This window comes from Anolis sagrei, chromosome 8 (assembly GCF_037176765.1).
Source record: "Anolis sagrei isolate rAnoSag1 chromosome 8, rAnoSag1.mat, whole genome shotgun sequence".
Lineage (NCBI taxonomy): Eukaryota > Metazoa > Chordata > Lepidosauria > Squamata > Dactyloidae > Anolis > Anolis sagrei.
Window position 1 is genome coordinate 20,680,492 of NC_090028.1, and position 16,106 is coordinate 20,696,597.

Below are 16,106 nucleotides of genomic sequence, written 5' to 3' on the forward strand. Positions count from 1 at the left end.
CAAGCATGGTCACGGTTAAGTACCAGCATTGCATTTGCTATTTTTTGTTCAGACAGAATTTGGTATGTGCTCTAAGCACATGACCGTAACCACAGTTATTTGGAAGTAAAAATTCTTAAGAACACTTAAATCTACAAAACCGGCATCCAAGAATGTTTAGTACTGTGGAGTCATGCCTCTAGCCCTCTCATGTATTCAGAATGGATATTTATTTTACATTATCCAGCAAATCTAGACAGAATGATAAAGGGCACGGGAATGCTGCCAAAAAGGAAAACTGGGCATATTCTACTTAATGCAAAACAAAAAATATCTGGATCAATTAAAATACGGAGCCCACAGTGGTACAATGGGTTAAACCCTTGTGCCAGCAGGACTGCTCACCAAAAGGTCAGCGGTTAGCATCCGGGGAGAAGGGTGAGCTCCCATTTGTCAGCTCCAGCTTCTCATACATGAGTGACGCCTCCCACAAGATGGTAAAATATCCTGGCGTACCCTAGCCAATTCTCTCACACCAGGAGTGACTTGCAGTTTCTCAAGTCACTTCTGACACGAAAAAAAAATTAAAATAGTATTGTATTGTCGAAGGCTTTCATGGCTGGAATCACTAGGTTCTTGTGGGTTTTTTTCGGGCTTTAGGACCATGTTCTAGAGGCATTTCTCCTGATGTTTCGCCTGCATCTATGGCAAGCATCCTCAGAGGTAGTACCTCTGAGGATGCCTGCCATTGATGCAGGCGAAACATCAGGAGAAATGCCTCTAGAACATGGCCCTATAGCTCGAAAAAACCCACAAGAACCTAAAATAGTATTATTTCTGGAGACCATTTCTGAGCTCCTTGTCATTGACATCGACTGGAAATTTACAGCATTAATCAAGATATTAATATCTATTCTTTGAGGTTAGGATAACACAGTATCTTGTATACTATCCAGCAACCCAATTTTTGACTTGCAATATACATAAGATAACAAACTGACAGGTAACAAAAGCCACCTTAAAGAACAAATAATGCAAATAAAAAAACAAGACAGTTTACACTTAACTAAGACAATATTTTTGGTCGTAAAGAGTTTGGTTTGTGAAACCAGTCTTTTGGAGTGCCACGCAATTATCACACAAAAATGACAAAAAGAACACAACTGCAACAAAATAATACTAAATACACTAAAGGGATATAAATAATTATAACTAGGTAACTTTGGAATGAAAAAATTGCATATTAATGAAAAGCATTTTATTATATTGGTATTAATAAATAATTAGATAAAATGCGTGATTAGAAGCAATATGATGAATGCAACGTGAGAATCGAAACCTAACAGGTTCAGGATCAAGAAGTGAACCATAAGAGAAACTGTTTTAATAAGTTAACAGAGACAGGATAAGTATATTAAAATTGATTGATACAGGCTTCTGGATATTTTCCTATTTTAATAGTATCTTCCTCCGAATAGCCATAATTTGTTGGTATTTTTTAAGCCCTGAAAACCAAAGTAAGGCACTGGAATGTGTAACTCTTAAGTCTTTTAGCGAAAATTGTTTTCTTCTCTCAAAAAACAATGTAAATGCCAAAAAGTGGCTAAATTTCAAATACTTCCATATGGAGCTTCTGCCAAATCCTTCTTCATATAACTTTTTGTCCCTGTTGACGTCTTACTACAATTTTCTCATGTCAGCTTCTTGTTCTGAAACCTGCTTTCTCAGGGCCCTTCTACACTGCCATATAAAATCCAGATTTGAACTGGATTATATGGCAGTGTAGACTCATATAATCCAGTTCAAAGATAATGTGGATTATCTGCTTTGATAAATCTGGATGATATGGTAGTGTGGAAAGTGCCTCTGTGTCTTTTGGTTTCGTTTGCCTTTATCGTACTGCGCTTGTATAATCACTTTGTGTAACCCTCTCCCAATACTAATGGAATGATTTCCCATGAATGTTGAACTTCACAATTCCATGTTTACATTACCGTTAATTAGATACCCTTTGCAATTTAGGTCTACATCCTATGATTAACCCTAGATTAGAAAACACACTGAATCAGTGGGATTCATCCTTCAACAATGAATTTGATCGGCCTACTCTAGTTGGAATGACCAACAAGATTCCAGCTTGTGTATTGTGTATAGTACAGTCAGCCCTCACATTGCAGATTTGAGTTATACAGATTTGATTGAACTACTGATTATAGTCATCCTGAAGAAACTAGATATTCCCAGAGAGTTGTACTCTCGTGTAAAAGATTTAGCAGTTTTATTACCGTTTCCCCAAAAATAAGACATCTGCTGAAAATATGACCTAGGTGCTAAATTGCTAAATATAATGCTTCCCCCAAAGGTAAGACCTAGCAAAGTTTTTGAGCTCCACTTGGTGGCCGGAAGCTGTAAGACTGTCCCTGTTGTACAAGTGGTCCAGAAACTGGGTTGTTGTAGGTTTTTTCGGGCTATATGGCCATGTTCTAAAGGCATTCTCTCCTGACATTTCGCCTGCATCTATGGCAAGCATCCTCAGAGGTAGTGAGGTCTGTTGGAACTAGGAAAAAGGGTTTATATATCTGTGGAATGACCAGGGTGGGACAAAGAACTCTTGTCTGCTGGAGCTAGGTGTGAATGTTTCAACTGACAACCTTGATTAGCATTTGATGGCCTGGCAGTGCCTGGGGCAATCTTTTGTTGAGAGGTGATTACATGCGCCTGATTGTTTCCCCTATGTTGTTTTGATGTTGGTCCAGGAACTGTTGTGGGAGATTGTTACAACAATAAATGTCAATTCTTCTTCATGGAAAAATAAGATATCTCCTTAAAATAAGATTTGGGAGCAAAAATTAATATAAGACACTGTCTTGTTTTTGGGAAAACAAGGTATTTGTGGTTTCTCACTTTTGCAGGTATCCTATAGCCCTAACACCAGCAAATGTGGAGAGCTGGCTATGTGCATTTGCACTTTCCTGGGGTTCTGGTACCAGTTAATGGAAGGAAACTAGACATATATTATTACAGGCTGTCCCCAAGTTACAAACATCCAACTTACAAATGACTCATAGTTAAGAATGGGGGTGAAACAACAGGAAGTGAGAAGGGAAATTCCCAGAAAACAGGCTCTGCTCCCTTGCGGACAGTTTCACTTTTGTTCCACCATGAACCCAGCAAACCTATTTCCTTTTCTATATACATCCAGTAGATCAGTGGTTCTCAACCTGGGGGTCGGGACCCCTGGGGGGGTCACTAGGGGGTGTCAGAGGGGTCGCCAAAGATCATCAGAAAACACTGTATTTTCTGTTGGTCATGGGGGTTCTGTGTGGGAAGTTTGGGTCGATTCTATCATTGGTGGGATTCAGAATGCTCTTTGATTGAACTATAAATCCGAGAAACTACAACTCCCAAATGTCAAGGTCTATTTTCCCCAAACACCATCAATGTACACATTTGGGCATATTGAGTATTCGTGCCAAGTTTGGTCCAGATCCATCCTTGTTTGAGTCCACAGTGCACTCTGGATGTAGGTGAACTACAACTCCCTAACTCAAGGTCACCAAACCCTTCCAGTATTTTCTGTTGGTCATGGGAGTTCTGTGTGCCAAGTTTGGTTCAATTCCATCATTAGAGGAGTTCAGAATGCTCTTTGATTGCAGATGAACTATAAATCCCAGCAACTACAACTCTCAATTGACAAAATCAACCCCCTGCTCAACCCCACTAGTATTCAAATTTGGGTGTATCGGCTATTTGTGCCAAATTTGGTCCAGTGAATAGAAATACATCCTGCATATTGGATATTTACATGGCAATTCATAACAGTAGCAAAATTACAGTTGTGAAGCAACAACGAAAATAATGGGTTGTTGTAGGTTTTTTCGGGCTGTATGGACATGGTCTAGAGGCATTCTCTCCTGATGTTTCACCTGCATCTATGGCAAGCATCCTCAGAGGTAATGAGGTCTGTTGGAACTAGGAAAAAGGGTTTATATATCTGTGGAATGACCTGTGAATGATCTGTGGAATGAAAATAATGTTATTGTTGGGGGTCACCACAACACGACAAACTGTGTTAAGGGGTCAAGGCATTAGGAAGGTTGAGAACCACTGCAGTAGATCTTTACTGAAGGGCTTATGGTTAGTGCTAAGAACACAGGAATTGTGTCAAGACAGTGAGATTATACCTCTCTAATTCTACTTTGAAAATAGAAGCCTGAGGATTCTATTAAGGCTGGTGTTTTAAAATATTTTTTTTAAAACCACGCCTTACAATGTATCGCTATTAATAGTGATAAAATAGTTCTAGAACCTCATTACATTAAGAAACACTCAATTTCTATCAGTATGCACCCCGTCATTTTAAGTGTTAAAATACTCTATTTTCTGTGATGTTTCACAAGCAGATTTCAACGTATTACTGACAGGATGCGGCAAAACATGTGATTGGATGCATTCAAAGCCATTCCCAAACTGTCTCAGAAACAGAGTATTTCCTAATGTGATGAGGTCCCTAGTGTGAAGGATCTCTATTTCACTGAGACATAGTTATGCTACACAAACACATATTTCACAAAGGCACCCTAGGTCAAACTGGGTCTTGTTTGACAACAGGTATGACAAGGTATAGCACGTGTCAACTTCTCCAAATCCAGGCTGGGAACGATACAATGAGTAATAAATATACAATTTACCATTTCATTATTGTATTATAACCGTTACATAAACTCCAATATATACAAATAGGTTCTGTCCACAATAATGCAAAAGAGAAAAATTGTCTCTAGAAGACAACTTAAGTGCATCGTTTATTCTGACTGAGGAAGTCTATGGGAGAGATCAGAAAGTGAACCAAACCAGTCACAACCCAAGGCATGCTTTTCCCCAGGCAAGCTGCCATTCTTTGCACCCAACCGAGTGCCCTGAGCACCCAGGGCACACAAGGAAGTACATTCATTGCCCACACAGAGACAAGCGACAAAGACAGAACTGAGCGGAAATGAAAAACAGAATCAGGATATTCTACTGGTGAGGCTTCTGGCCAAACCTGGTCTATTTTGACTGAAATGTCGAGATATGGGCTCTGTTAAATCCTACAAAATGAAGCTTCCCAAACAAAAACTTGCAGTGCATGTCTACTCAAAAGCAAGCTCCACTGGTAAATGGGTATATAAATGAAGATTAAAATGAGGTCAAGATTTTGTCTCATGTGTGATTTTAGACTGAGTTATGGAAAGGAACATGGAAGACTTTCCTATCCAAAGAAAATCATGACTGGAAATGATAAAACTATCATATTAAAAGCCACTCGCTCTCAGTCCAGTCAAAACATACTTAGAGATAAACATTAAAATGCTACACTCCTAAATGGCTGTTTCAAAGTAACCTTGGATATTAATAAGAAGACTCCAGAGTAAAAGCTCCAGAAGGCAGGTAACAAAAAATATCAGATGAAAACTAGTTACAAGCTAGACTTCATGTATTTTTCTGCTACTCGATCCGTATGCATTAAGCTACTAAAGAAGCATACTGTAGCAGATTACAAAAAAAAGGAGATTTTCTACCACCAATTTGTTTTATCTCGCAATTATTTGTACCACAATAGCAACCAGCTCTAAGCACAACAGCCTCAAACATGAATATCTGCATTTTGTTTTGGGTACTTATGTTTTCAAAATTAACTAAAAACACACAATTGAGCAGCCTTGCACTGAAACATTTTCTATGAAAACTGTGGGGAAGAAATGAATTAATCCTGGAAACACCATGCCCAGTAACACAATAATCAAGGTCGCTGTGTCAAACTATATACAGTAATACACAAAGGGGAAAGGTTCCCAACCATTAATACAACCAAGTGCCATTAATGTATTGTCGAAGGCTTTCATGGCCAAAATCACTGGGTCGTTGTAGGTTTTTTCGGGCTATATGGCCATGTTCTAGAGACATTCTCTCTTGACGTTTTGCCTGCATCTATGGCAAGCATCCTCAGAGGTAGTGAGGTCTGTTGGAACTAGGAAAATTGGTTTATATATCTGTGGAATGACCAGGTGGGACAAAGGACTCTTGTCTGTTGGAGCTAGGTGTGACCACCTTGATTAGCATTTGATGGGCTGGCAGTGCCTGGGGCAATCTTTTGTTGAGAGGTGATTAGATGTTCTTGATGGTTTCCTCTCTGTTGTTTTGCTGCTGTAATTTTAGAGTTTTTTAATACTGGTAGCCAGATTTTGTTCATTTTCATGGTTTCCTCCTTTCTGTTGAATTTGTCCACATGCTTATAGATTTCAGTGGCTTCTCTGTGTAGCCTGACATGGTTGTTGGAGTGGTCCAGCATTTCTGTGTTCTCAAATAATATGCTGTGTCCACAAGTCTACATAGGGACCACCAAACGCAGCATTGCCCAAACACGAATCAAGGAACATGAAAGGCACTGCAGACTAACTCAACCAGAGAAGTCAGCCATAGCAGAGCACCTGATGAACCAACCTGAACACAGCATATTATTTGAGAACACAGAAATGCTGGGCCACTTTAACAACCACTATGTCAGGCTACACAGAGAAGCCACTGAAATCCACAATGCCTCTAGAACATGGCCAGAGCCCGAAAAACCTACAACAACCAAGGGCCATTAAATAACATGACTTCTAGTCCCAGCATGCCATAGAATTGCATTGGATGATCTAGATATTCATCAAAAGTTATGGATTTGGGTAACATGATTACATGTTTTAAAATAGGATAAATGCATGATGATATCTAAAGCATAAGAGGAGACACCAATTCAGATACCACAAACTGCTAAAAGGCACCCAACATTTCTTCTCAAGACAAGTGAAGACTTAAAATATACACCAACAAAAACTCCATATCATACTTCATAAATAAGGTGTATTATTTAATTTTGGCTGCTTCCACACAGCAATTAATTTGGGCTGGATGTGGATTTAAGAAATCCAGTTTGCTTTCGAGTCCTCACACAGGCCCCCCACAAACTGGCTGCAAGCTGCAAAGGAGTCCCCAAAGGAGTCAGATGATTTCAAATCCATCTGAACCAAGGAGTGATTTTCTTCACTCTGGAGAAATGCGCTGTTTGACAACAGCTGATTGGTGTTTGACTTTAGCAGAGCAATGTAAGAGAAGGCATGGAGTTTTCCCATAGGAACACCATGCTTTACTTGCCAGGGGAGGCATTTGTTCTAGAAGCTGTGTATTCCTGTCCACATAAGCACTCCACAGCCATCTTTCATGGCCTCCTGGAGTCAATACTCAAACCATTACACCAATCCGGCTCCAAGTTGAAAGCCTCAATCCCAAAGACAGCGAACACATGTTCTAGCTTAGCTCCTGAGCTCCATACAATTAGACATGTTTTAAAAAGTAAGCAAGTAAACAATTAAAAATATTTTAACGCTAGTATCCTTCTGGTGTCTTACAAATGCACAAATTCTCCTATGGGAGCAGCAAGATAGTTGGAGCCCCCGGTGGCGCAGTGGGTTAAACCCCTGTGCTGGCAGGACTGAAGACCGATAGGTCACAGGTTCGAATCCGGGGAGAGGCGGATGAGCTCCCTCTATCAAATCCAGCTCCTCATGCGGGGACATGAGAGAAGCCTCCCACAAGGATGATAAAAACATCAAAGCATCCGGGCGTCCCCTGGGCAATGTCCTTGCAGACGGCCAATTCTCTCACACCAGAAGCGACTTGCAGTTTCTCAAGTCACTCCTGACACGACAAAAAAAGGCAGCAAGATAGTTTTGCCTGATGCAAATGAACTGTATTCGTTTTAAGATTGCAAAAGAGAAGTTGCACATGTGATATACAGGTTGCATAGTGTGCATAGATATTTGTGTCCACTGCACATTGATGCATGCTGGGCATTTTGAATGCAGTGCACATTGCACATTTGTTTACACATTGTTCTGCAAGGTGGCAACTAACTCACAAGTTAGGACTATGCAACTCTGATATAACTCCTTGCTACAATTTACCTTCTTAGTGCAAAATATTGGCCTTAAAGACCTTAATATTTTGTTCTAGTTGCAGATACTGACACCACACATGGCCTCGAGTGGCTGACTTTCCAGTAAGATGGGGTTGACTTCAAGTGCTATAAAGGCTAACTGAAACTAAATGAGCATCTCAAGTGATTAAATTTGCTTTTACAATCCAGAAAGATTTTAAGAAAGAAGCGATATCATGCAAAAACTATGAAGTACTGACATCGCCACCTGACACAGTTCACAACCACCCTACAATTAGTAGCATTCAAGCAATTCTGCCTTCTGGCTCTCCATGTTGGGAAAGGCTGGGCTGTTCAACCATCACTTGAGAAACATTCCTGATATTTTGAGATAAATTGACACCAGATATTACTGACTTTACATAATAGCCGTATGGTTGACCTAATGGAAGACAAATGAAACATGATGCAAAGGAGAGCCCAATTACTAGCTCCAAATCCCCTGTTCTCAGAGTGCATTACTTTCCCCATGAAATCCTGATGGGAAAATGGAATAAATTGACAGTTATATACAGATGTAAGCAAACTAAATAGATTACAGAAATACGACTCTGTCTATCACTGTGCCAAAAGAAGTCTTCACTGTGGACACTTATTCAAACAGTTCACAGATTAACTTTCATGCCTTGAAACGTATTATTTAGCTATCTTTGCTTAAATTAGTCAAACCAGTGTAATCCAAATACATAACCCAGATTGATTTGGCCAGGTGAAATTTTCAGTCAAACAAATTAAGCTTTCACGGGAATTTTGCCATTTCAGAAACAGCGCAGGACATGAATATCATAGAATCATGGAGTTGGAAGAGACCTCGTGGGCCATGCAGTCCAACTGCCTGCCAAGAAGCAGGAAAATTGCATTCAAAGCACCCCTGGCAGATGCCCCTCCAGCCTCTGCTTAAAAGCCTCCAAAGAAGGAGCCTCCACCACACTCCACGGCAGAGAGTTCCACTTCTGAACAGCTCTCACAGTCAGGAAGTTCTTCCTAATGTTCAGGTGGAATCTCCTTTCCTGTACTTTGGAGCCATTGTTCTGTGTCCTAGTCTCCAAGGCAGCAGAAAACAAGCTTGCTCCCTTCTCCTTATGACTTCTCCTCACATATTTGTACATGGCAATCATAGGAAGCAAATGTTTCTTAAACAGATCACACTGAAGCTTCCACACATTTGTGTGCATACATACACAGCCCACAGCAACTGTAACTTTGCATTTAAGTAACTGTTTCTCCCTTGAGTTCTCCTGTTGACGTATCTGCACCAGAAACATTAAATTTATTTTTTAACGTTTTTGGAGCCACTGTGAGGGAGGCTCTGTATAGGCTGAGCTTATTCCTATTCCCAAGATTAGAAATTGCAGGGCTCAGGGAAACAGAGGGATTTGGTCACATTTTCATCATCTCAAGGGTCTCATGTCCCCACCTAATAACTGAACCAATCCAAGGCAGATGGGAGTTGTAGTCCAAAACGACTAGAATCATGTAAAGTGGGCAGAAATGGGAGAGTTACATGTTCCTCAAAGCGCTATGGACAGACTTGGGTACATCCCATTCTGAAGGATGGGACGGTCAACTCATTAAGTTGTTTATGAGCATCACAAATACTATTTTTCAAGCCAGTTGTTTGGGGAATGGAAAGAAGGCGGCCTGCACAATTGGTGAATTTGCCATGGAAGTGCCACCTTCCAGCATGAAAGGTATTATTTAGTAAAATGCCAACAAAAAGTTTCGCAAAGTGTTTTGGACAAAGGTTCCTAGAGACTCCCAGCAAGAGATAACTTTTCTACTCTCTAGATTACTGTATTTTTGTGACTGCTATTGCTGCTTCTGTGGACCTGGCCCAACTCTCGTTTTGTGCCAAAGCAAAGAAAGTCTAAATCCTGAAGCTTCCAAAGGGTGAACAAAAAGGGGGAATGTTTCATTTTGTATGTTTTGGGGGAAAAAACTTTGCATTATCCTTTCTTATAGCAGAAAAGGAAATTAAAGTACTAGACACAGAAAGTAAATCTTAGTTCATACCTAGTTGTTACAAACAGAGCAATCTTTGTGCTTTTTTAGAAGTTTAGGAAGTCATTTAAATAATCCTCTAGCTAAAAGTTTGACATAGTTGTTTGTGGCAGATAAATATCAGAACTACAGGAGTGTATGAAGAAATTGTTTGGGAAACCTTGTCAGGGAAATATCTGGAGTTGTGCAACCATGTAACTGGTTTTACGTTATTGCTATCTGTCTCCCCAGTACATTGTACCTAGCGTTGGATGCTCTCTCTTTCAAAAGCAGAACCTCTTGCCGATTTTAATTCGGATGCTTCTACTGGATGGTGCAAATGTAGACAGGATATCAAGTTTCTTCTCTCTGGGTCTGTTAAGTCAGCAAAACAATGTGCACCAAGAGAGTTTGTCATTGCAATCGATCCTTCTCTTCCTCTTCCTCCTCCTTTATACACAAATATCTTCATTTGAAAAGGTCAATCTTTAGAGCCTTCATGTCAATGACTTCTCAATCCTTCTCCTACTCACTGTACATGGCAGTGCTCTTGCTGACCACATGCGCCTCCTTCATTTCCTAAAAAAGTGAACACTAGTATTTTAAAAGGTCTGCGGGCTTCTATTTGGTTTCCTTCTTCACAGACATCACAATTTGTATGTTATTTTCACCCATCAAGACGTTGAATCTCTGGGTGATGATCTACGTCTCTGGATTCTGTCCGAGCACGAATATAATCACTGGTTTGTCGGCCATTTTGCTGTTGGTTGTTAATTCTCCAATTTTTAACGGCTAGAAATAAATTCACAGCATAGACTGCAGTCGCTAGGAAACCAAATATCTAAAGAGAAAAGAAGGAGAAAATGCATTTTATTAAACATTTCAGAAAACAGGAATGTATAAGCTTCACACAAAAATGAAGCAGCCTTATTCTATCTTTAATCCTGTCGTCAGCAATGTAGTATCTGTCACATGAAGTAATCTCATGTCTTTGAAAGGTCCTGTAAAATGCAAGCCTATTTGCAAGGTTTGCAGCTTGGGAGTGATCCTGGACTCATCGCTGAGCCTGGAACCCCAGGTCTCGGCGGTGGCTGGGAGAGCTTTTGCACAGTTAAAGCTGGTGCGCCAGCTGCGCCCGTACCTTGGGAAGTTGGACTTGGCCACAGTGGTCCACACTCTGGTTACATCCCGTATAGACTACTGCATTCCCAGCTATACTGCATCTCTTTTTCAAAGCCAAATCTAATCTAAACATTCCATATCCAGGTCTAAAATATTTTGAGTCCAAAAGTCAAAGGTAATATGACAGACAATAGGTTGATAATATTGAGGATCACAAGAATCTAGTTTTCACTCTGATCTTCAGAATTATTTTAGGAATGGCTCTGTCTCAAAATGCCAGTGGTCACTCCGTAATTGTTAGTTGTTGTAGATTAACGACTCCAAAAGATTGATTTAAGTAGTAGTAATAGTAGTAATTTTATCAATTAGCCCTTAGGCCATATCACAATAAGAAACAGAACAACAAGGCCTGACAAGACCTGATCAGACTCCACGTAGAAAGTTAAAATAAGACACTTATAATAATACAGTAAATACATATGATAAGACGTGATAAAACTGATAAACTGATCAAGCTGAGTATATACATCATATTTCATTATCACCCCTACAATTTACCCTAATCAGCCCTACATATGTGCTTCTCAGACGTTCTCAGATTTAAGTAGAAAGACTGATAGTTGGGGAAGGATCACTAACATATCAGGTTTTGTTTATATCTTATTCACAATTTTTCAATTTATATTTATTTCTTTTATCCAGAGATGTCAAAGCATTGTACAGCCATAAAACATAAATAATACACAAATCAACAAACAATGCTATTTGGTCCCTAGCGATTAAACAGGGAATGCTCATCCAATATTCGCTTACTAGAATATAGTAATTTACAACCAACACATGAACATTTTCCCAAGAAAAAATAACATTACTATAACAACTTGGCAAAATGGTTGTTACAAGAATCCTCCACCTTGTGCGACTGTGGAACAGAACAGACAACGCATCTGTATGTTTGTCCGCAATGTCCTGCCTCGTGTACAGATGAAGAGATGTTGGAGGCTACAGACAATGCGGTTGCTATTGCCTGTTTTTGGTCATAAGATATTTAGCCACTTGTGTTCCTTCTGTTTTTATCAGTTTTATACTAATTTATGCAAAGTTTTTATAGGAAATAAATAAATAAATAAATATTATTACAACTAGCTCTTTAACATGTCATTCTGAAGCATGACATGAATCAACGGAGTGGAAGTGCAGTATCTGGCAGAGGCAGATATATAGATTAATAGATAGATTAAAAATATAGATTTTGCTTTAATGATCCCTGTGTTACCTTGTGACTCCTTGATTCAGAACTTGTCAAGTATCAGTTGGCTAAGCATGCTGCAACAAAAGGCAAAGCACAAAGCACAAAGCACATGGTCTGCCCATTGTTTGCAAATTGGAGCAAATTGGAGCCATTTCTTTCACCTTTAAGTGATTGAAAGGATTAGTCTATAAACTGGGAAAACAGAAAGCAGTGATGAGATATACATTCCACTTTTATTTTCTTTCAAAAGAATGAAAGTTCTCTTACCACAGCTGCAATTTCTGCTCCTTTTTTATGGTTAAGAGCCGCAAGTACTACCGATGCAATGAAAAAGAAGAAAGTGCAGAGTCCAGTATTGACTAAATCCTATGAAAACAGAATCAGGGAAGATATTTCATGGTGAAAATGCCAAATATTTGTATACAGCAGAATTTTGCAGTTTTCAGAAGAAGCAAATGCGACCGTTATAGATAAATTCTTCACTATTTTGAATAGAAATACCATTTTTCAGCAATGCTTTTTTAAAAACTTAAAAAAACACTTCTTCACTTCCAAGTGGTGAGCTTCTGTGCAACTTAACCCAACCCAGCCTCCATTCTTCCAGCCACAAAAATGTTATATGACCTAGCTATGGAGTATATATAGATTACTTTTTTGTTGCTAGCTCACTGGAATCCAGAATGTTACTCATATGCTTACCACATGCATCCACTGTATTATATAATATAGGACACTTATAATGTACTTTGACTTGGGAGGGAGAAGTAAAAAGAACAGATAGTGCACTGACATGTATGTACAAATATTCTCCACACAATGGAGAATGGTCGTTGTGGTGATTTTAGGATTCTTAGGAATCAAGAGTTCAGAAACATAGTCTATATTCCTGAATTTGTTGGCAATTGTATGTGTATGTGTGTATGCTGATTTTACAAAATTATATGTGTTGTAATTTTTGTTCCACATTTGATTTTGGTTATTTTTGGCTTGGTAAGTCAATAAAGTTCCAAACAAATTTCCTCCATAGAACTGTAATTATGCCCCTAGCAATAGGTTAATGCATGGTCTGGAATGCTGCGAACGTGGAAACATTTGGACTTTATTCCTAAGCAACAGCTAAATCTATGAAATAAAACTGCAGGAATTTCTAAACGTTTTGCTGAGTGTCAAGAAAAAGATAAACAGTTTTTCTGTGATGCTTTCACCTCCATCAACAGAAAGAAAAAGGAGCCGCAATGGCGCAATGGGTTAAACCTTTGTGATGGCTGAACTGCTGACCTGAAGGTCAATGGTTTGAATCCGTGAGACAGAGTGAGCTCCTGTCTGTCAGCCAACAGTTAGCAGAAGTTCAGCAGCTCAGCGGTTTAACCCACTGCGCCACCAGGAGAGATGGTGAGAGGGTAAAAATAAATAAATAAATAAATAAATATTTGTATACCGCCTTTCTCAGCCAACTCAAGGCGGTTTCCAACAAATCAGTACATATAAAAACATAATACAGATTAAAACATTAAACAATATAAAAGACCACAAAAGCAATAAAAACAACATCATTAGCATCTCATTATTATCAAGCATTGTCCAGTTCCATTGTCAAATCGTTCAATTTCCTATATTAGCTACTCTGCAACTTTTTTCTTGATTTCAGTTTTATTATTATTATTATTATTATTAAACTTAAATCAAGAAAAAAGTTCCCTAAGATCCACTGAGATACTTGCAGGAACATCTCAAGCAAGCAAGAGTCTAAAAGTGGCAGGCTAAAACCCGTAACCTCAACCCATGGCTGATACTGGATGAGAAATTCTCCTCTACGCACACAGAAGACTTGGGTGACTCGGAAGGACTGAACAGACTGCGCTCTGGCACCACAAGATGCAGAGTGAATCTTAGGAAATGGGGCTACAAAGCGGAGTCCACAATATGTGAGTACGGAGAAGAGCAAATCACAGACCACCTACTACAATGCAACCTGAGCCACATGCACAATGGAGGACCTTCTCACAGTGACACCAGAGGCACTCCAGGTGGCCAGCTTCTGGTCAAAGGAAATCTAGCGTAATGCCAAGGTTTTTTTTTCTTTGCTTAATGGTTTTTATTGATGAATAACATAAAAAACATTGAACACTGAACAAAAGTTTTGTACACACAAATGTTTAAAATATCCTATACATACCTATACATTGATATTAGTTTTTAGAACAGCGAAAGTAGATGAATATCATAAAGAGAGAGTATAAAGATTAGAAAGAAAAGAAATAAAAAAACAGTAAAAGAAAGAGCAATACAACAATCACCTTAAAACTCACCTGACAAACATACATTTATCAATTTTCCTTGTCACTTCCAGATTGCTTCTAGTGGTATTATTTAATTCCTTTTCCTAATATTCCTGATATACCTGCCACCTTGCATGTGTTTTAAGTCTTAATCGAGATAATTCTTTATTCTGCTTTTACAATCATTTGTATTTGTTCTTTTTTAAGAAATGTAATAAATTTACTCCAGTCTGTTCTATTTGATCTTGATCTGTTTTGGGCACGTTTTTGAGTCAAAAGGTCCATGTTCACAATATCCATCACTTTTGTTGTGGCTCAGCTTGACTCTGAGTCTGAAGCTGAGCTCTGTGAGCCTGAATTCCTACAGGATGAGGATGATGGGTTACAGATTTCTGTACATGCTTCAGACAGGCCTGACGGTGGGGCTGCTGAAGGGGAAACAGTCAGTCAGTTCTCAGGGGAAAAGAATGTTAGTGAGACTGATAACGAGTGTGAATTCCCACACGGCCAGGTGGAGATGTCTTTGCCTTCCCACAGTGATCCGGTCCAGCTGGACCAAGATAAGGGGTTGCATAGCCTTGAAGATAATGAATTAATGAGCAGGCAAGATCGTCTGCAATTAAGGCTCCGGAGAAGCACTTGCTTGGCCAGCAAGCAAGAAGCCAAGGAGGCCAAGGGTCAACGCAATGTGTTCATGTCTGCAAAGGGTATTTAGCCTTGTAGCTGACAAGCAGGAGCTGTCAGTCCAATGTAGCTCTTCCGATGCAAACTTCTGTGGATTAACTTTGGCTTTTAGCAGCACGCTTTTGGCTTCCTGAGTGGGATTTGGGCCTTGTTTTCAACTATGTTCTATGGACTCTAGTTTGACCATTGCTAAAGGATTATGCTTCATGGTTTTTGCCTTTGGATCTTGGGAACTGTGTCTTTGCATTTATGCCTTTGACCTGCCTATGGATTTTATGCATTTCTTATGCTCTGTTTTGATTTTGCCTTTTTCTCAATAAACTACAAAACCTACAGCTTTCGTGTGGTGGTGTCTGGAGCAAGGTGAAAACTACCCTGAGTTGCAACAACTTTTTCAATCCAGTTTCCCATTGTTGCTGTTTTTTCTGCCTTCCAAAATCGTGCTATGCATATTCTAGCTGCTGTGGTAAGGTAAAACAAGATATTTTCTTCATTTTTAAAAAAAATTGGAAATCTGTAATCCCCAGTAAAAAACATTCCGGTTTAAACTCAAACTTTAGTTGTAAAATTTCTCCTTTTTTTTTTTTGTAATGCCAAGTTATTAAAAACTTTTTGTTTTTCAATGCATTTTAACTCTACCCTGAATTTTTTTCTGACACAAAAAGTAAATAAATACTTTTCCGCAGCCTTAGAGCTACAATTGGTTGGGTGCAATTCCCAATACCCTGCTTCCTAAAGTGCAAACCCCAGGAAATGGGGCTACAAAGTGGAGTCCACAACATACGAGTAC

At 39.2% G+C, this 16,106-nt stretch overlaps 1 protein-coding gene across 1 annotated transcript in view; it reads right to left on the reverse strand.

Annotated features, from left to right (window-relative positions):
• Positions 1-1,023: 1,023 nt before the first annotated feature.
• The window catches only part of CMTM4 (CKLF like MARVEL transmembrane domain containing 4), a 32,714-nt gene continuing 17,631 nt past the window's right edge, over positions 1,024-16,106 (reverse strand). Inside the window, exons 3-4 of the mRNA XM_060788005.2 lie at positions 12,621-12,719; positions 1,024-10,820 (exon numbers count right to left, since the gene is read on the reverse strand). Coding sequence (XP_060643988.1) covers positions 10,647-10,820; positions 12,621-12,719 — 273 coding nt within the window. The 3' untranslated portion in view covers positions 1,024-10,646. The remainder of the gene's footprint in view (positions 10,821-12,620; positions 12,720-16,106) is intronic.